We start from the raw sequence: 22582 nt of genomic DNA on the forward strand, positions 1-22582 counted from the left end.
TAGGCAAAAATGGGAAGGATAAGAGTTTATTTATTGCTGAAGAAGAACACAAGCCTTGTAGGAGAGATAACCAACTTTTAAGACGTTTCGAGTTCAAGACTTATGCACAATTGCTATATTTTTTATACACGGCCAGTCAAATTCAAAATTGGCGCTCCATCAAATCAGCAAATATCAATTCAAATTAGAAAGCATGAAGATTTTATGTATTTTTTTTTTTTTCCCCTCCTATATTTTGATTTTCAATTTTTTCCCCCCCTCCTAAATCCAACATTTAAACTCTATAAATATGGATATATATGTAAGGAGGTGCATAGTGAGTGAGAAAAGAATACAGAGAGATTTATTATCTTGTATTTTCTTTTATTGTAATTTATTTTTCTCATCAATGAAAAATTGTTATATTTCTTTGTTTTATTTTCTCATTAACATGTTAGCTTAAACACCTCATCCAGAGGGAAAGATGAATCCACCATGGCCGACATATAATTGATTTCTTTAATGTCTTGTTTTAATTTTCCTATTTAGAATATGTCTTTTACTTTGAGTTTTAGATTGAAAAAAAAAAAAAAAAAAATTAGAAGGAGAATGTGTTTGCCAAATAATGGTGATTTAGATGATGCCTAATTCTATTGACCAAATATATACCAGATTAAATAAAAAATATATATATTCTCTCTATATAATTAGCAAGTGTTGTATAACGTTACATTTTTCTTCATCTTTTCAAATTCTAATTGGATTGATGAAGTGATTTGCTTATAGGAGAAAATTTGACAAAAACAAAAGAAATTTTTTTATATGAATCGGTGGTGGTTGATTCACCCTCGTTGAGATTTTTTCATCATAAGATCCGTGGTGGTGGATTTATAAAAGTATATTCATGAAGGTTGCCTTAATTCTCCTATGTGATGGAAAAATCTCAACCCCATATTAAAAATTTATTAATTAGTTGCTCTCGGATTGAATGTCAAACCAAATTGTAAGAAAACCATTTGGTTCGGTTCAATTTTAAGGTTCTAAGTTTTTTTATATTTCAATATAATATATACCTAAAATTTAATATATATATATATATATATATATATATATATAATATAATTTTTTATTATATGTTATGGTATATAGTTGAGTGGTTAAAAGACTAATTTTATTATTATAATATTTATATAATATAAAATTTGGGTCCAATTGTAGACCCAAACGCACTGGCGTCTGGAACCGATCTGAACTGCAAACGCCCCCGCACACTTGGACTAACTGGGTCTCTCTCTCCCCCCCCCCCCCCCCCCCCCCCCCCGCACCCACCTTCCCTTGTTTACTAAAATCCAAAACTCAATTTTCTTCAAGAGCTCAAAATTCAAGAGTTTTTTTTTTCACATCACACCATTGCCTCGCAGAACAACCAAACCCACTTTCATTGTTTAGCTTTCAATGTATGAATAGCTCCCAAGTCGATACTCTTCCAATCGATAACTTTGATTCTAAAAGAAGCAACAAGGACAGTAGTTTTTATGGCAATAAATGGAGGGAAGGAGGAGGACGATGACCGGAGTGAGAGCGCATCCGAGGACGAAGGGACGGGGGACGAAGGGACGGAGGGTTACAGGCGCGGAGGCTACCACGCCGTCCGCGTCGGCGACTCCTTCAAGGGTGGCCAGTACGTCGTCCAGAGCAAGCTCGGCTGGGGCAACTCCTCCACCGTTTGGCTTGCTTGGGACTCCCTCAACTCCGTACGTCTCTCTCTCACATCTTTGCTTCATTCTGTCTTCATCTTGTGACTTTCTTTACTTTACCCACAAAATATTTGGATTACCCTCTGTTGGGTTCATCAGAAAACGAGGGAAAGCAAGAATCTAGAAACTTTTTTCCAATGTTATTTTTTTGTTGGGAAATTGTAATTTTTGTATTTTAATTCTTGGTTAGCTTTTGTTTGGTTTCTGAGGAAACATAGGAAAAGAAGAGGAATGAAAATCTTGGCCTCCTCTTAATTGAGCTTTGGTTTACGTGAAATTTGAAATTTTCAACTCAATTGAACCCAGTACTTGTACTAACCTTGGTTTTGTAGAGCTGTTAGGTTTATTCTCTTCGATTAAAAAGCAAGAAAATAAGTATCTAAAGTTGTTGTTGCTGCTGCAGAATTGTAGAAGTATTTTTTTGCTATTGGGTGTTGAACAAGAATTGCTTGACTTTTTACTTATCGAAAAAAGAATTGCTTGATTTTGAACTCCCAAAAGCAAGGGAAATACTTGTGAACTCCAAACTGTATATGGACATTATTTTAATTATTCATTTGCTTATATAATTATTTATGCATACTGCTTATACATAATCACATCACAAGTTTAATCTAGTTAAATTATTAGAAATTATACCATGGATTGATGAGATGAAACTAGCGAGACATTCCTCCATTTTCATTTATTAAGGTGAAAGTTTAGAAGGGAAAAGGGGAAAAAAAAGAATCGACCTTGAAATGTTCCAATCTGCATGGGTTCAAAAGTTCTCTTCCCTTTTATACTCCCATACTTTTTCAGCAACCAATTTTTGCATTAGAATTGTTTTCCAATTCTAGTTTCCTGTATAATTCATGAATACTGCAGCGATATGTGGCGTTGAAAGTACAAAAAAGTGCAGACGATTATACAGAGGCGGGAATGGATGAGATTACTATCTTGCAACAGATTGCAGATGGAGACCTGGATGATAAGAAATGCGTGGTGAAGCTATTAGACCATTTTAAGCACTCGGGTCCAAATGGGCATCATGTTTGTATGGTTTTAGAGTATTTAGGGGATAATCTTTTGACACTTTGCAAGTATTCTGATCACCGTGGAATGCCTATTCATAGAGTAAAGGAGATATGTTTTCATGTTTTAGTGGGTTTGGATTACTTGCATAGACAGCTCTCTGTTATACACACTGATTTGAAGCCGGAGAATATCTTACTACTGTCCACGATTGACCCATCTAAGGATCCTAGAAAATCTGATGCCTCTCTTATTCTTCCGGACAGGAAGAGTAGAAAGGGTAAGCAGGCATTCAATGGAGATTTGACTAAGAATCAAAAGAAAAAGATTAGAGGAAAGGGTAAGCAGGCAGCTCAAAATTGCACGGGGAAGGAAATTTCTGCAGAAGCTGAGACAGATCCTGAAACATCTGGTGATATGGAGTCTGTTAACAATTCAAAGTCAAATGTTGGTTCCATGGAAACTAGGCCTGATAGTTCTGTCAGTGCAAATAGTTTGTTGGATGCTGATGGGGGCAATGGGCGAGTATATAAAGGCCGTAAGAGAGGGAACCGTTACACAAGGCAGAATCTGTTTACTTCGGTTGACTTGAAGTGCAAATTGGTTGATTTTGGGAATGCTTGTTGGACTTGCAAACAATTTACGGATGATATCCAAACAAGGCAGTATAGGTGTCCAGAAGTTATACTTGGATCTGAATATTCTGCTTCAGCAGATCTTTGGTCCTTTGCTTGCATTTGTTTTGAGCTTGCAACTGGTGACTTTCTTTTTGATCCTCACAGTGGTGACAATTTTCGTAGGGATGAGGTATGGACCTATTTCTCTTCCCATATCATTATTGTTTATTATGCTTTATATTTTATACATTTTTCATTGTTACATGCATGTGTTATGTAAAACCATGTGAGTCTATGTTGAGGGGGTGAGAAAGATAGAGAGAGAGGGCCATGGAAATGTGGCAACATATATGTGAACTCGTTTCAATACATAATTTATACACATTGTAGATAAATCAATTTAGTATGAATGAAGTGATTTCTCTAGGACAGGTATGAATGATATAAATTAAATGAATAATGCGTAATATAAATCGAGCTGCTGACAAAAATAAACTTGCATTAAAAAAATGATTACATAAATTACTGAAATCTTAGATTTCAAACTTTGAGCATTTGAACATCCAAAGAAGGTGTACTGACCTGATCCACCCCCCCCCCCCCAAAAAAAAAAAAAAAGAACTTAACAACTTAGTCATCCGCTACCACAATCCATTGAATTGCAAAATAAAAAAGTAGCGGTTGTGGAGTTGGGGCTATATTAGTTGGAGTAGGCTTTACTTGAGAAGATGGCAACTACTATCCTACTTTTTTTACGTCTCCTTCTCTTCTGTTTATAACATGTAGAAAATCTTCACTAATTCTTTCGAGGAGGCTTGAGACTTGCTACGAGCAGTATTTTACCCTGCTTTGTTACTGTAGTTTTTAGTTACCACGGTACTGTGGAAATAGGGTTGAATCTGCCAACCTCCAGCATTTAGGATCTTTAAAAGAAAATTTAGATATTTGTGGTGGTTACCTACAAGCATTTAAGTCTATAAGAAGCTGTTAATCAGCTTCTGTAGAGGCTTTAAATGTAATAATAGATCAATATCAACGTAATGCATTTTCCTGTTTACAGGATCAGTTAGCTCTGATGATGGAGCTTCTCGGGATGATGCCACGAAAGGTAAAAGTATCATTTTTTTATATCTTCAAGGAAATTATTTGGTTATTTGTGCATCTAATCTTAGGTATGTTGACAACTGTACCTAGATTGCGCTGTGTGGCCGTTATTCCCGGGACTTCTTCAACAGAAATGGTGATTTGAGGCACATCCGTCAGTTGTGTTTCTGGCCCCTAAATAAGGTTCTTATGGAGAGATACAGAATCAGTGAGCAAGATGCAAATGACATGGCGGACTTCCTGGTTCCCATACTTGATTTTGTCCCGGAGAAGCGCCCCACCGCAGCCCAGTGTCTTTGTCATCCATGGATCAGTGCAGGTCCTCGTCTTTTAGAGTTTCCAATACATTCTGTTCAATCCCAAGCTGCAGAATGTAAGTTCTGAAAAAAGAAAGAGGGAGAAAGAAGAGGGGGAGGCAATGGAGGGTGGAATGGCAAATATTGCCTTCAATATGGACTCTTCGGTGGAAAATCCCTATTATGGTAGCAGACCTTCGAAACCACCTATAAGCAACTCTTCTAGGTAGGATGCTCAATGCTGGACTATATTTGTATAAGTCAAATCTTCCTTCGCTGTTCTCTACGTAAAGCTTTCTTCAAATGTGGCTCCTTTCTACAGGTTTGGGATTCCATTTTGTTTTCTGGATGGGTCTGGTATAATGCAGGTGAAAGCTAGAGCAAAACAAGTACTCCAGTTTAATGCTGTTAGCTTCCCATTGAGAAATTTACTTCTCTGGCGCAACTGTTGGGGACAGTGTACAGCATGCAACAGGTCAAATAATGTTCCTCATTAAATTTGTCATGTTGAATTGTTGATGTTGGCTTTGTTCATTTCAAAAAAATTTATTTGATATTGAACTTCTTTTACACATTTCTGAGATTCTTTTTGATATTTCTTAGCATACATTTCTGAAATTAATTTCATGTCTTGGCATATATTTCTTGAATACTTTTCATAATTCTTAGTATCTTTTGCTTGCTTCTATTTTCTTTATCAACCATTCATGAATGTTTGGCACACCACACTAAGCTGTGGGGCTCTTAAATTTCATATCTTTCCTGCTGTGTTTGTCAGATTCCAGTTTTTACTTTAATCTTGTTTTTCAGATTTATTTAAAGAGTCAGGGTTCTGTCAAGTGTCATCTTTGCCCTTTAAATGATGTCAATTTCTTTTTTCTACTTGTGAAAATATTTTATATTTGATTGTTTAATTTTTTTTATTTTACTTTTGGCATTGGTAATTGATTTTGTTTCACTTTTAATACCTCTTGGAATGCCATATCTTGTACTTTAGTTGTAGAGGACATAAAAGAGTTGTATGCTGCATTAAATTGATGAAATTCTAACCCAATTATATTCTGTTATTTTCTAAAAATGGAGAAGATAAATAGTACAAAATACGAACTTAAACTTGTATATTCTTACATTCTGGTTGCATTTTTAGAAAATAACAAAATTATTTTTTGATGCTCAATTTTGTGGAATGTAAGCAAAAATGAGACAAATTATCGAAATTTTGTGAGCTACCCATACTCATTCCTTCCCTAACCAAAAAGCCAAATTTTCTATTACTAATTAAATTTATTATAGTCCGAGTGCATGGCCAAACGGATTATTTCGAACCAATTTCTTTCTAAACAATAAAAAAAATGTCATGTTGTGAGTTGTTAATAATTACTCACAATATTTTACTTTCATGCACAATTTCTAATTGTTGGATGTGAGTTTCTAGATTTAGGTTATCCAATTTTTTTTTTAAAGAACATTGCAAGTTTGCAACTGAGTAATTGGGTTGTTCTTCATGTTTAAGAGCTCGTGTTCCAATCTTGCACCCTCTTCCTCTTCATTCCCTCTAACAATTGACTCTTAACATTCTTACCATGAAAAAAATAAAAAATAAATAAAATAAGAACATTAAGGACTACAAACAATAGGACATCAAGCCTGTAATTAGCCAAACCAGTGGAATCCAACAGCATAATTTCAGTTAGTGTGAGGTATTTAATCCATCGAGCCACAATTAATCGAACTTTATACAAATAACAAGAATTTAACCAAAATTCCGATTTAAATAAAGACATACAAAGCTATATAATTACGATAATGATATTTGACTTGTTAATTTAATTGATTATTGAATTCGAATTATTAAATAATTATGAGATTAAATGTTCAATCCAAATAAAAATTATAGGAGAATTTATATTGCATTCAAAACAAAGTTGATTCACCGACAGGCCTAGATTGTCCGCTTTATAATAACCAAACAATGAAATGTAGTAACACGAAGAAGATGGAAAAATGATAAATTAACCGTTAGACAATAATCTAGATGATATAAATTCTCTTTCCCACAGAGAAGGTCGAGTATTTTAGTTGCTGTGTACGAATTTGTTTGAATTTTTGAAAAAAAAAAAAAAATTATTACCGACAAGTCATTTTTTTTTTTTTTTTTCTTCTTTCTTTTAAATACCCATAAATTATATGAAGTCTTCATAAAACCATTTGTACTACTTCTCAAATATTTTTCCACTCAAGTCCTGAACTAAAATACATAATCTTTTTCAACAAATGTCGCTCTCACGTGCTCGGTCCTGAACCTTTCAATATTTCATTTCTTAAATTAAAGCTATATTTTGCAATTATAATTTTTGTCCATGAATTAATCCTTTTACTTGACCATTCAATAATGTTCTGGAAAAACAGATGTAGGGCATATGTGGGAAACAAACAAATTTCCATATCCCATGTGACGCAGAAACAAAACAAACAAGTGTCCAAATCTTTCCCACACTCCAAAAACGGTGATCATCTAGACTTTTCTAACCATGCGTATGATATTGACCAAACAAAGCCAAGTTGTTGAATCAACAAGCCAATAATTGATATCTATGATTGATTTCTACCTACACATTTGAATAAATGCATCAAAATTATTGTATACTAGATATTAGACCTTGACATTATACCTTGAAAATCAACTCCTCTACAGAAGATTATGCAACAAAAGAAGATAAAAAAAATTACATACATTTGATGAAAAAGGTGCAAATGTCCCAATACTTAGCCCTTTGTAGGGTCTACGTTTATTCGTGAGTGTTGGGAGAGTTGCCTGTCACAACAACAACCAAATAGCACTGCTCAATATGTGCAAAGGGTAATGTTTATTGTTATGCTCAAGGAGAGCTGAAAAACTAAGAAGAATTAATTTCATGAGATGAAGAAATAATTCAGATCTCTCTGTTTTATTAAGAATCTTGAACAAATCCTAGATACATGAGAACAATCAATGGTAAAATCAACAACAAAAAACGAATGCCGCATTAGCAGTGTTAACGAGTAGTTAACACTCGATGCAGCTAATAATTCCCTTCGACGCAATGAAACTTCATTTTATTTCATGGCATTGGTGTGTTGGTCAATCGGGCATTGGCCAACAACACCCTGCCTATACAAACTCCATTTCTCTATGATATTGTTGTCTGTTTTATGTTTGTTCCACTTTTGTAACCTTCAATGGTGTCTTCGAATCCAGACTTCATTGACTTCTGCAAAATCCTAAAAATCCCATAAATTCATGATTGTCTATCATTCGGATGGTTGTCTCAATTCCAACAGCCCCTGTCAAATTTTTTTCAGAAGGCAATTGTGATCCCTTAGTCATAAGCACATTAGATAAAAATCTTACACGAGCTCTACGTATTATTAGAATTATGTATTTTACACTTGACAAGGGGATAGGATGGGAGATTTTTTTTATTACCCATTATTAGAGCACTGGCAAATATGACAGCGGAGAGGATGAACACAATAAGTGAAGCTCTCTTTAGAATTGCAATGAGTTTTCTGATGAAGAATTGTCCCCAGAAACCAGCCAAAAGAGAGACACTCATGAGGTACAACGCTGCAAAAATAGAATAATAAGATGGATCATAGACCATTTTACGTTTATCAACTGTTATTCAATCAAGTCCTCTTCGATAAAGAGAATTAACTGTGGATATACCATAAGGAATGGGGAATCTTTTGAGGAGGTAGAACTCCACCACAGACAAGGATGACGAGAACAACATCACAAACGTTGCTGTCGCACTAGCAACCTGTGAAAGAAACAAGTGGAGCCGTCATTCTGTCAAGTTTTCAAGAAAATCACATTGTATCTGACTTTTCTTGAGCTCTTTATCAGCATATCCGAACATTAGTGGTGCCAAGAGGATATTTACTAAGACGGATGAAGATAATGCAACTTCAAACAAAATCTTTTATTTACTAGAACCAAAGTATCTTAAATACCACATAGGGACATACAGACTTGTAAGTTTCACTTCATGTATCGTCAAGAGGCATAAATTATGATCAATGGCTAAGATGGGAACAAAAAACACACTGAAGTTTAACGACCAAAGTTTTTTTTTCCTTAAAAGAAAATTGGGAGATGGTGAGCATACCTGGGGGATGACTCCGATTTCGAGCAGAAGAGGCCCAAGAATGAACCCACCACCAGAACCCAGTAGGCCCCCAACAGTGCCCCCCAAGATCCCACATAGTGCACAGAAGGCTAGGTTCACTGGAGTCCATTCAATATTTGCCTCACAAACTGATTCTGTGTTCCTTGTGTTCCTCCTCTTCTTGCTTGCTTTATACAATTTAACACATTCATATCCAAACACTCCTATTGCTACAGGGAACTGAAAAACAGAACTGAAGGTGCTGAGATTGATCAAGTGAATTAGGGGAAAGAAAACTGTTGATCAAGTCGGGTTCAATTACCTGTAAGCAGCTCAGCACCCAATACCACACACTACAAACCGCCACATCATTCTGGATATCCGGTATCAACAATGAAAAATATTAAAATTAAGGTACACACACAAACATGCACACATTTAAACATCAGTGTGTTTATCAATTAAGGTACTTGCCTTGATGATTTGAAGTAGTAGAAAAGAAGCCCATACAAGTATTAGCACCAGAATCCTTCTCCACTTTAGGTTGGAACAAAAAATTTGCTGAAAAGGGCAGAAAACTGGTTTAGGATCACTAAATTAGAAGATGAAAATCAGAAGATGTTAAAATAGGCTTTGCTCACCATTCCTGTTTTCTCCTCTCTAGGAACCAATGGATCATACTCTGTATCAATTAGAACTGAAAAGAAGACCACAACATAAAAAGAAAATTTACATTCTATTAAATCCATACTTTATGAAAAAACACTATCATTAAAAACACGAGGCATTCGGGGTGTCTTACGTTCACCATGAGAGTTATAAGTAGTTTGCTCTTGCCTCACCAATTCTTTCTGCAATTTTTAGAAACAGAAAATTAAAAATTGGGTTGATACCTGTCATAAATATACCTCTAATTTCATGTATTAGTGCTTCTTTTCTTTTCTTTTCTTTTCTTTTTTTTTTTTTTCTTTCTTTTTCTTAATAAACACTAAAATCCTATGTTTTCTTTGTAGTGTTCTTTTTGAACATTGTTCATGAATTGCTGATCTGTTTACCATAATATATATATTTTTTTACAAAGTAAATCCAAAAGGACCATAAATCACAAAAAAAAAAAAAAAAAAAAAACTAACCTTTAAAATAGTCTCCTCCTTCCACATCTGGATGGCCTTAAAAAAGGACCTTGATGATGTCCCTGTTGAACGGAAAATAAAAAAATATAAAATGTCAATTGCCATTATATTAAGTTGAAAACAAATGATACTGAATTTTGTGAGTTGTGATCGGTAATGATACACTAAAAAACAATATAAAAGTACCAATCATTGCTACATAAATTACCCCATGTACTTTTTTTTTCTTTCCCAAAAATAATATAAAAGTACCAATAATTAAAAGAAAAAATAAAAATTACCCATGAACAGAATTATGGTGAGGACAGTGATTAGCCAATAGGGGAAGACGACACTGAGAGCCACACCAATGGTGATGCCAAGCATGAGCATAGGCTGGAACAAGAGGGCCAGATCATAGTCTAAGATGGGCACTTCTCTGCACGGATGGGGCACCCTTAAATTGTACCAAACTGATGATGCTGAAGCCCCCATTATCATGCCTGCATAACCATAACCCCACACACAATCTTCAATCAAAACTCAAAAGAGAAAAATTGAAAGAGAATCATATACACCACTAAAAAAATCAATTACTTTTGAATATTCATTCTAGATCATACTTTTACACTTTGCCCAAAAAAATAAAATAAGATTCATACTTTCACAGCATTATTAGATGCTTATAGAAAAATTTTCAATTTCCCTCCTTTTTGTAATATATGCACAATGTTAATTGGATGTTTTGGGTGTTACTGTAGGATGATAGATACATGATATATTTTTGTATATTTATATATATATAATCACACACATAGATATATATATATATATATATAGAGAGAGAGAGAGAGAGAGGGGGATACATTTGGAAAGGGCAGCGGCAGACTTGGTATCAAATCCAACAATCAAAGTAAGCATTGGTACAAAAATTCCTCCCCCACCCACTCCACCCACCGTTCCAAAGGCTGAGCCGAAGAACCCTATCAGAGTTGCCACTACAATTCTCCAACTAAACTTCAAGTCCTGCCACAAAATACAAAAACCCATCAGGCAAATACAACAATCTTATCTTCTCTCTCACTGAAACACACACAACACATACAAATTTACACACACAGAGATACATACAGGCCAAACTGTTGATTGGTCAGATCCAAAAGAATGTTGCAGAAGAGTGGAGTTTAGAGAAGAAAGATGAGGTGGGTATGTGTGACTGTCATTTTGGCGGGCTCTGACGAAGAGAACTGACAAAACAGCCACAGAGAAGCATGATAGAAGATACAGCACGAAACATCTAGTCGCCATGGCTGTTACTGCTTCAGAGTTAAAACACCACCACCACCTCTCTCTCCAAAACTGGAGTATTTACTTACTACACGTTACTGTCTTGATGTCGATACAAACTCTCTATCTTGGAATACTCTTTTAAAGAGCGAATATCTAATTATGAAACATGTCACAGACCACAGGTTGAAAACAAAAATCTCTAGGTGGAAAGTATCCAAATAAATTCAGATCAACTGGGCATGATTCAAGTGGTTGACCGTCTATACCGAATATTTTATTTTATTTTTAAATTTTTTGATTTTCATTTGGTGGAGGGATAAGTTCAAAGCGGGATAAGTTCAAAGCGGACAAATAAATTCGGAATATCAGTTTTAAAATCATTTTTTAAAAGTATAGGGTAAGAATTCTATAGTAGAGATTTGTAAATTTGTGCCGAATAAAACTTAACACGTAATAAGAATTTGAATTTATCAAGTCTTATATTTAGTAGGGGTTTAGGTGTGTTTGGATAGATAGAAAAGAAAAGAAAAAATAGTATTAATTAGGAGAGAAAATAAAGGATAATATTGATTTTTCTATTCATGTTTGGATAGTTAGGAAAAAAAATAGGTAGTTAGGAGAAAAAAGAAAAGAAATAATAGTTATTCTTATTTTGATAAAATAGATGAAAAAAGAAAAGAAAAAATAGCGACCAAATTACTGTCGTACCCTTTTTTAATAACTTCACACATACTATATATATAATTCTAATATCCGAAACATAAATTTTATTTTTTTTGATAATATTCTTGTCATACTGTATTACAAATTGTTATAGTTTATCAAATATGAAATAATATTACCAGTAAAAGTGTAAGTGTTATGTGTTATATATATATATATATATATATATATATATATATATATTATAAAATGACTTGAAATTATTCAAAGACAAAATAAAGGTATAAGCTAGAGGCTGGATAATTGAAAAAAAAAAAAAAAAAAAAACAAAAAAGGCTAGAGAGAGCCATTTATGGAATATTTTACCTTTTTTTAAAATAATAATAATAATAATTAATTAATCAGTCGGGGCATCTTGGGTATTATGTTGCTACTTCAGTACAGCACCATAGATGCACTAGTACACACGTCATCCATCTACACCTCCCAAAAATTTATTGAATTGGGATATAAATGGAATAATTTTTCTCTATATTATTTTGTGGAGGGTATTTTTTGTATTACAAATTGATCATTTACTTCATTATGCTTTCTTTCCCTATCTTCTCAAATTAAGAGAGAAACCAAATGAGGGATAGGGAGGAATAGTTATCCCTCTCCCTATCTTTCCCTATTATCTATTTTTTCTCTGCTTAACCCATCCAAATACACTCCCATCCTATCCTTTTTTTTCTTTTCTCTTCTTATCCCTCCAAATCAACCCTACCAAATACACTCTTAATTACCGAAGTAAACCAGTCCCTAAATTTTTTACCAAGGAAAAAAACCAGAAAAATTTAAACATGTGCTTATTTGAACTCTATTTTCTGTTTTTATGATAATGCCCAACTATCATGACATAAATTGAGTTATTTACAAGAATATTGTATTTGAATTATAAAATCAAATTTCATATCAAAATTACTTACAATAAATTATGCTTCTTCTATCCCAAAATAAATATTTGTCTTTTTATTTTGGATAATACTTACGTCCTCATACTCACTTTTGATGTGAACCAATAAAAAATAGACACGTTCTATTTTAATTATCAAATTATAAATCAAATCACCTATCTCTTATTTGATAAGTGAATATTTATCTACTATCTTTGATTTGGTAATTAAATATGTATTTTTATTTTTTATTGGCCCACATCAGAGATTAGTATATTGTATATCTCACTAGTGAGGACCTAAGTATTATTCAAATTTTATTATCAAATATGGTAACATCTTATTAAAGACTATTATTGTAAAATTAATAATAAAATTATTTTTAAAAATATTATTACAAATAATTTAATTATGAAAAATAAATTAAACACCTAAATATTTTTTAACCATTGCAATTTTTTCTATTCCAAGGGCAGTCCTAAGAAGTCAAAATACGGTGAAGGGGATGGGGTCCACGACCGAGTCCCACTTGTGGTGCAACCAGTTGGTGGTGATCTTCCAAATGACTTGTACATATTTAATATGAAAGAGAGAATATCAATTTCGTTATCTCAAGGAGGACGGGTAGGTGGAATTTGAATTGAATACGTTACTAAATTATATATAAATTGATAAATTCCAAACAAATACTCCCTCTATTCTATATTAGGTGTTCGTGTTTAGAAATTGAAGTTTTTAAAGGGAACATGCAATTAATGCATTGTCCTTTTTTAAAATTACTAGCTTATCTTTTTTAGTTTAGATATGTATGGTTATCAAATTTGAAATTTTTTGAAAATATAAAGGACAATGATGAAAAGATAAAGTTAACTTTTTAAAAAGTTAATTTGTTTTAACTTTTTAAATTGGACGACTAATTTGGGACATTTAAAAATGAGATAATAAATTACTAATACGAGATAGAGGTAATATAAATATATATATATATATATTTATTTAAAAACCTAATTTGATACTTCACTCCATTTGTCAATCCACTTCTCATCACATTTTCCTCGTAAACAAGAAATATTTGGCTTAATGAATAATATTTACATACAATGCTTGCCATGCCGCGAAAAGTTGTCTAGTGTAGTGTGGTCCTAGAATCTTAATTTGGAATGGACTTGTCGATGCATGTTCTTTCAATCTCTACCTTCAGAATTAATAAATTCAATGCGGTGGATTTGGTTCATATACTTATCAATTATATCATGTGATGACACTAAATCGAGCCCGCATGCATGAAAGAGTCAGATGCTTCTTCTATTCTTTTTTCTGGCGCAGCTGGACGATCGTATCTCTCTATTTCTTCATTTCTTTCTTCTCTTCCTTGCCGTAATCTCCCGAGAGGCCACAATTATCGCGAGCAAACATATTAATGACGAGGAACGCATTTTTGTTATGCTACTAATACTTGTACTTTCATTTCAGATGAAAAACCTTTCTCATCTATATATGCACTAGCGTTTTGATTGTCGGAGTTGACTCTGAACTGGTGGCATCAATGCTTGGTCACTTTAATTCAATCCTTAGATGAAATGCATTGGGATTTATGTGGATCTCAATGCCTTACATTGAAGGAATACAAGTCTCGACAAAAAAAAAAATGTTCGATAAACAGAACATGCCATGTTATTGATATGTTCAATTAATAAAAATTTATCATACAATGAAATTGGTCCCATTACATAGTGTCGAACAAAAAAATTTTAAACAAAAGCGGCCAGCCATATTTTCATATTAATATATTTACATGAAAGGTGATTAAATATCTCACGTGGTTTCAATCTTTTAGATAATTAAAGAATGTGGGATAGAACCAAAACAGACACACCAAAATAGTGAATTGTTAAACTAGTCTGTTAGACCTTTAGGTATGAAATTATTGATAAAAAACTTTTCTGCCCTTCTTCTATTGTCTTATTTATATTTTACAAACATAAATTTTTTAAAAAAAAAAAGAAAAAGAAAAGAAAAACAACACAACAATGGACAATCTTCTTAGCAAAAGAAGTCGTAACAGACTTTTGTATCACATTTAAAAATAAAAAATAAAAGAAAAACAACACAACAACGGAGAATCTTCTTAGCAAAAGAAGTCGTAACAGACTTTTGTGTCACACTTGTGTTGGGCATCTACAGAGTCGAAATGAAGATGATAGTTAGGTTTTTTGTGGACTAAATTAGAAATCATCGAAAATGGTTGAATCCATATGAGTTGTTAAACGGCAAGGTACAAAGCCAGGACTACTTGTTTGGGTATACGTATCAAACCATATTCGTCTGGTCACTTTTCTCATATCAATAGATATAAGTCTCACTTTCCGACAATGCACATGTCATTATTTTTTACTGACTACTTGCATGTTCTAAGGTGGACAACCAAAGAATAATACCACGTGAAAATGCGTGAAATGGGAGCTTGAATGCGTAGATTTAGAGAGAGAGAGAGAGCTCGTCTGAAAGGAGGAGAAAATGGTTTAAAAAAAATCTGACTTCTCTTTTTAATTGATTATTTATACCACAAACAAGGGAATGAGATCTTCCATTTACTTGTATTTAGTATAAATAAATAATTAAAAGATATGTAGTTTGACAATTAATATTCGGTGTGAGAACTCGCAATATCCTTGTTGCGACTCGAACCACCCTACAACATCAGATCAGCAATCGATGCATTGGAGAACTCTCAATACTCTTATTTTCTTTCAAAGATTCAATTTGGATGGGTTACGTGCGACAGACAAGTATGCCTTTTTAAGCCCAAAAGAGACTCTTCCGGTTAGAGAGGAAATGAGACTATACACCTTCAAACAGTTACAACAAAAGATTAAGACGCAGAGGCTTCAATCCAGGAGACGTAGTACTTCTAAAGCCAGAAAAGTATGTTCCCAAATAACATGAATCTAACATACAAATCTCAGAAGAGGAGGCTACAACACAGAGAAAGAAGATTCTCCACTTGCATCATCTTTTTAGGATTTATCAAGTGTGAGATTGTCAATGTTCATTTGGCCAAGTCTGAATCCGAATTGGTCCGTGCCTTGAAATAAGTTTTTCAATGATACCAATTTTAGTTTTAGATTTTGCTCCAAATTATAAGATCAACAGAAGAAATTGTGTAGAAAACTAAGTCCCAAGCTAAGAAATATGCCCCATACAAATTCGACCATTAATAGGATTAGAAATTCCAAAATAAATGAAATAAATACCGCAAATTTTTCACGTTTCTCCTTTCACAGCCCCAACCCGATCGACGAAGAATGCATTCGTAAGAAGTAAGAACAGTGCTTGACTATGTCCGATTGGATTTAGGCGATTTAAAGCCGACGTTGGTAGTTTTCATATTCTTTAATAAATAAGTTATTTTTATTAAATTTTTTTTAAAAAAATTATAAATATTTAAAAATAACCCAACACAGCAAATATTTACATCCAAACAAATGAAACCCTAGCATTTATAACTTGTAATAACTATATCTTTAATTTAATTTTTGTTTTTTTTCCGAAAATTAACTTAATTAACTTTTAGGACCGAATCAGTATTTGAATTTAGAATCGGAGAACACCTGACAACACAGTTTTGCAAAACTAGGCTGCCAATTCCTGAGCAGTCCCATCACACACCAATGTAGAGAGCAGTCCCCATTACATTTACGACTCATGACCCACCCCGACCCCAACTCGAACTCCAACTCCAAACTGCCATACTCATCAACTAATGCATGGGCTATAACCACCGGCGCTGCGCTATCAACCCAACCACCCGACGTAGCTAGACATCCAACTTAGGTGGTGTTAAAAATGTTTCAAGAAAATTTAATTTATTTTTCGTGAAAACAATTTGAAAAATAAATCTGTTCAACCGAAATCGATATTAATTATGCAGTCCCATTATTATAAATAAATATATCAATTTTGCAATTATTCCAAGTATACTTCACTCGAATTTGCAATTATTCCAATTTGAAGAGTGACACTGATTGTATATTTCACTCGATCACAGCACAACAGAGCATACCACATTAAATCACGGCAAGAAAAGCCCAGCAAGGACTAGAACGGCAATCCAAAAGGAGGAGATACAAGAAGCCCAACCCAAATTAACCAGAAGCAACACTACTACATAACCTCAAGGCCCAACTAAAATAAATACAAACATCGATTTTGAATATCTTCATGAACCTAATTCATGAGATAATTTCTCTACGGCCTGAATTTGAATTTTAAAGATCCAGACTGAACAATTAACTATTGAGTGCCATTTTCTTTGACTTTGAATTTTTAAAGAGCAAAGAGGGAGTCGGACAATCTCCCATTAATTTTAGAACTGATATTACCGTGACATCACTTATATTAATAACATCATAAATCACTCCACTAAATCATTACTGTATATTTTTTTAACCTTAGCTCGAACCAAACAGAACAAGCTCACATTAAAACAAAGACAGCAAATTTCTAGAAATTAAAAACAGCCCAACAAGGAACATATAAAACCAAACGATAACCAGAAAAAGTCATGCACAGTCAACAACCATGCCCAGAATTCACATCCAAAAAAGTAAAAATAAATAAAAAGAAAGTCCTGACATCAGACGGTGGATATGAGATCACATCTTTCCCTGACGGTCCTTTCCCTGGCGCTCCACACGCATGACACCCTCCTCATCCAATCGTCCCACATCGTTGAAAGTCTGACCGGTCATCTGATCAACGGCTTTCACCACCATCTCCTTTTTCATCAGCAGCTTTAGCTTTGTCTGTTGGCTGAGTGAGCTTCTCCTCAATGGCTTCCTTCACATTTCCGATCGAGCTCAATATGGTGGTCTTCGCCGCAGTTCCTCTAAGAAATGCTCACACAGCCACATTCAGTAATCAGTAATATATATTGATAGACAACTATATATATGTGTGTATATAGATATATTTATATGGCTCACCTGTCAGCTGCAGTTTCCTTATCTGCTTCGGCCCTCTCCCCACCTTCAAGCTTCAACTCTTCCATCTTCCGTCTCGCTGCCTCCTCGGTCTCACCATACTTCTCCTGTAAAACAAATTGCAATTCTCTAATCATTTATTAGCATTAATTTTACACATATCTACTAATTAGTCCTTATAACTTGATAAATATCACAGCTAATACAACTAAATTTTTTTTTCTACCTTAGTTCATAAATAAAATACAGGTTCCGACTACACTATGCTTCTCAATTAATTACACTATTAAGTCTGAAATTCATTTTCCTTTCAGATTTTGTCCACTTAAACAACTTTAAAACATTTACCAAAAAGCAAAAAAAAAAAATACAACACTATTAAAAAATAAAATAAAAAAGAGATATTTATTCTATCATTAAAAATAGTATTTTCAGAGAAAAAGCCATTATCTAAAATAAAACAAATCCCTTTTTCATATCCACACCCCTTCTAGACAAACCAGCTAATTAATTTTTCTAAAGTTGGTTTCCACAATTTTCCTACCGAACTGTATGAGCGAACCAAACTTGAGAACAAATAATACATGCAGATGTGAGTAGATAGTGTCTACACATATATGATATATATAAATACAGGCACTCACCTTGGCTGCCTCACCAGTCTCCTCTGCCTTCTGCTTGGCCTCCTCTTTCTTACCAGTCAATAAATCTATGGCCCTCCTCGCCACACTCGAAGCCGAATCCTTCAACTCACTCGCCTTACCCACAGTAGTATCCTTCGTTTCATTAGTTTTCTCAGCCGTATAGTCCTTATACTCCCCCGTCTTCCCCATCGTCGTATCCTTCGCTTGCTTGGCCTTCTCTGCCGCCGACTCCTTCAATTCACCGGTTTTCTGTAACGTACCGTCCTTCGTCTCCTTTGCCTTCTCCGCTGTGTAATCTCTATATTCACCAGCTTTCTGCGCTGCAGCCTCCTTGGTTTCATTTGCCTTCTGTGCAGCACAATCTTTATATTCATAGGCTTTCTGAGCCGTGGAGTCCTTCGTCTCTTTCGCCTTCTCTGCTGTGTAATCCTCATATTCTCCAGTTTTTTGCATCATCATCTCCTTTGCTTGTCTGGTCTTCTCAGCGGCAGCCACTGCAGCCTGACGTGCCCTCTCGGCAGCCGTATCCTCAGCCTCTCTTGCCCTCTCTGAGGCGGCAGCGGCGGTTTCCTTGGTCTTCTCAGTAGTTTCTTGAGTCTTGCCGGTGACAGCTTCCTTGGCATGCTCATAAGTGCTCTGAACTGTACTCAGAAACGTACCAAGAACACCAGGCCTTTGTTCTTGTTCTTGTTGATGCTGCTGCTGATCAGAATCCATTTTAGCTTCAGCTTCTTGACGCTCTCTTCCCTCTCTGTTAAGATCACTCAGCTCTGCCTCAACCCTTTCTTCCTTAGCTTGCCTTGACGCCATTATCAAACACACAACGCACAAAGAAAACTCTGTCTACAAATCTCAATGTATGAAACCCTCGCTTATTGTTTTTTGTACTTGTATTTTTCTCTCTATATACTATCAGTATTTATATCTTCGTTTATGCTGGTAGACGGTGGAAAAAGTTATGAAGTGGGTTGAGTTCTGAGAGGATGCCACGTAGACGATAAATTTGGTGAAGGGATGACGCGTGGAAGAGTAGGATTGTTGATGGACACGTAGCGCAGGATGCGTGACACGTTGTGTTGCATGCAAAGTCATGGAGGGTGAAACGCGTCACGTGACTTTGTTTTTACTGACGTGTTTTGACTTTTTGATGGAAAATCTATTTCGATCTATATTTTATTCTAAATTAATGATTTCAAAATATATAGTTTCAAACTTTTGTTTCTTTCAGATAAAAAATGAGATTTTTGTACCTAATACATACTCATAATACATACTCATTAAGATTGAATTCAATCAACATATTTCAAATTCTTAAATAAATTTATTCCATATTTGTAATGATTTTAAAATGAAAAATACTATTCACACTCTATTTTTTTTATGTCTACATTACAATCATTACAATCTTAAATGAAATGACAATTATAACTTAAACTTTAACTTTATAAATTAATGATTATTACTTTTTAAATGGCACAACTCTCTTTTTAGATTTCCTCTCTTTATCTCTAATCTTTAATATTTTATATCTCTTTTGGAGAGAATTTTTTTTTAATAATATTTTGTTTCCAGGACCAAAATATACATATATATATGTTGAATAAATTGTTTTTTTGACTGGACCAAAAATAAAAAAGAATCCATAAAAATAATTATCTCTTTTGACAAGAAAAAAAAAATATTGAAGAAATTATCTCTTTTGCCAAGATAAAAAAACAAGTACCTAAAAAAGAGGATTAAAATATAAATATATATTGAATAAATTATTTTTTTTTATAAATATATATATATATATTTATATTTATATTTTTATTGAATAAATTATTTCTTTTGATGAGACCATAAAAAATAAAAAAATATAAAAAAAAGTTACCTCCTTTGATAAGACTGGAAAAAAAGTCAACTACGTTGAATAAATTATTTATTTAGATTGAACCAAAAAAAAGCCATGAATAAATTATCTCTTTTGACTGCCAAAAATAAAATTATCAGTATGGAATAAATTATCTTCTTTGAGGGGACCTCCGAAAAGAAAATATAGCACACTGAAGAAAAAATAGTAAGGAACGAAACAAGGTAAAAAAAAAATTAGTTGTTTAAAGGGTAGTTATAATATTATAAAATATGACATAGTGCAATAATGAATTGAAGAACCTTTTTGTTATTTAATTTAAAAGAAAAAGATAAGTGGAGTGCAATTGGAGAAAAGTGGAGTGTGAATATCATCGCCTCCCTTCAAAATATTTAGTTTCAAACTATTATTTCGGATAATGATTCAGTTACTCAGTGTTTCAATATTTATTTATTAATATAATTAAATGTTTATCAATATTTATTCATATTCGTAATGATTTCAAAACATATAGTGTGAATATTTCAGCATTTATTTATTAATATAACAAATATTTATTAATTGATATAAAATGAATTAATATAAAAAAGTTTCTATAAATAAAATGAATTAAAATAAAATATTTTTTATACATAAAATGAATAAAATAAAACAATTTATATAAAACTATTAAAACAACTAAAACAAGTTAAGTATTAAAATAAAACGTAATTATTTAATAAAATAATTTACCAAATAATAAAATAAATTACAAATTAAAATTAAATAGGTAAGTTGGTGAGAACCGTTGCTAAATTCGGATGAAAAATCTATTTTTATATTTTATTCCATATTCGTAATGATTTCAAAATATATAGTTTCAAACTATTCTTTCAGATAAATAATGAGATTTTTGTACTTACCAATTAAAATTAAAATATTTCAGTATTTCAATATTTATTTATTAATATAAAAAATATTTACTAATGGATATAAAATGAATTAATATAAAAGAGTTTCCATAAATAAAATGAATTATAATAAAAGAGTTTTCTATAAATAAAATGAATTAAAATAAAATAATTTCTATAAATCTATATCTTCATCTATATCTATATCTATATTATTATTAAAAGTGTAAAAGAGTATCAGTATTCAGTATTTTGGTATTTATTTATTATTATAAAAAAAATATTTATGAATTGATATAAAATAAATTAATATAAAAGAGTTTCTGTAAATAAAATGATTTAAAATAAAGAGTTTTCTATAAATAAAATGAATTAAAATAAAAGAGTTTATATAAAACTATATCTATATTTATACTATTATTAAAAGTGTAAAGAGTATCAGTATTTCAGTGGTTTAGTATTTATTTATTAATATAAAAAAATATTTAATTGATATATAAGATTGAATTCAATCTTTCAAATCCTTAAATATTTACAAATTAAATTAAATATGTAATTTAATTAATTGAAATTCAATGAAGAATGTTTCAATATTTTAGTAATTATTTATTAATATAAAAGAGTTTCTATAAATAAAATTATTTAAAATAAAAGAGTTTTCTATAAATAAAATGAATTAAAATAAAAGAGTTTCTATAAATCTATATTTATATCTATATCTATATCTATTCTATTATTAAAAATGTAAAGAGTATGAGTGTTTCAGTATTTATTTATTAATATTAAAAAATATTTATGAATTGATATAAAATGAATTGATATAAAAAAGTTTCTATAAATAAATGAATTAAAATAAAAGAGTTTTCTGTAAATAAAATGAATTAAAATAAAAGATTTTTCTATAAATAAATTAAATTAAAAAATAAAAGAGTTTATATAAAATTATATATATATATATCTATATATATATATATATATATATATATCTATACTATTATTATTAAAAGAGTAAAAGAGTATCAGTATTTAAGTGTTTTCGTATTTATTTATTAATTGATATAAAATGAATTAATATAAAAGAGTTTCTATAAATAAAATTAATTATAAAAAAAGATTTTCTATAAATAAAATGAATTAAAATAAAAGAGTTTCTATAAAACTATTCAAACAACTAAAACAAGCTAGTTATTAAAATAAAATAGTTAATTTTTAATAAAATAATTTATCAAATTATAAAATAAATTACCAATAAAAATTAAATAAGTAAGTTGGTGAGAACCGCGGCTCAATTTGTAT

At 32.2% G+C, this 22582-nt stretch overlaps 1 protein-coding gene and 2 pseudogenes across 1 annotated transcript; 1 reads left to right on the plus strand and 2 right to left on the minus strand.

Moving 5' to 3' along the window:
* Window positions 1-1301: 1301 nt before the first annotated feature.
* Window positions 1302-5332, plus strand: LOC132312953 (uncharacterized; annotated as a pseudogene).
* A 2356-nt stretch (window positions 5333-7688) lies between these two features.
* LOC132312954 (sulfite exporter TauE/SafE family protein 4-like) lies at window positions 7689-11503 on the minus strand. Its single transcript, XM_059811526.1, has 12 exons — window positions 11162-11503; window positions 10897-11056; window positions 10333-10533; window positions 10052-10113; window positions 9721-9769; window positions 9560-9615; window positions 9393-9479; window positions 9241-9291; window positions 8919-9158; window positions 8477-8570; window positions 8234-8374; window positions 7689-8091 (listed from the first exon to the last, which is right to left on the minus strand). The coding sequence occupies exons 1-12, from the start codon at window positions 11336-11338 to the stop codon at window positions 8009-8011; spliced, it is 1401 nt and encodes a 466-aa protein (XP_059667509.1). The 5' UTR covers window positions 11339-11503; the 3' UTR covers window positions 7689-8008.
* Window positions 11504-17260: 5757 nt separating this feature from the next.
* Window positions 17261-19431, minus strand: LOC132312955 (embryonic protein DC-8-like; annotated as a pseudogene).
* Between the last annotated feature and the right edge of the window lie 3151 nt (window positions 19432-22582).

This window comes from Cornus florida, unplaced genomic scaffold, assembly GCF_030987335.1.
Source record: "Cornus florida cultivar Cherokee Brave unplaced genomic scaffold, ASM3098733v1 CherokeeBrave_3.0.0_Hap2_Chr06, whole genome shotgun sequence".
NCBI classification, from domain to species: domain Eukaryota; kingdom Viridiplantae; phylum Streptophyta; class Magnoliopsida; order Cornales; family Cornaceae; genus Cornus; species Cornus florida.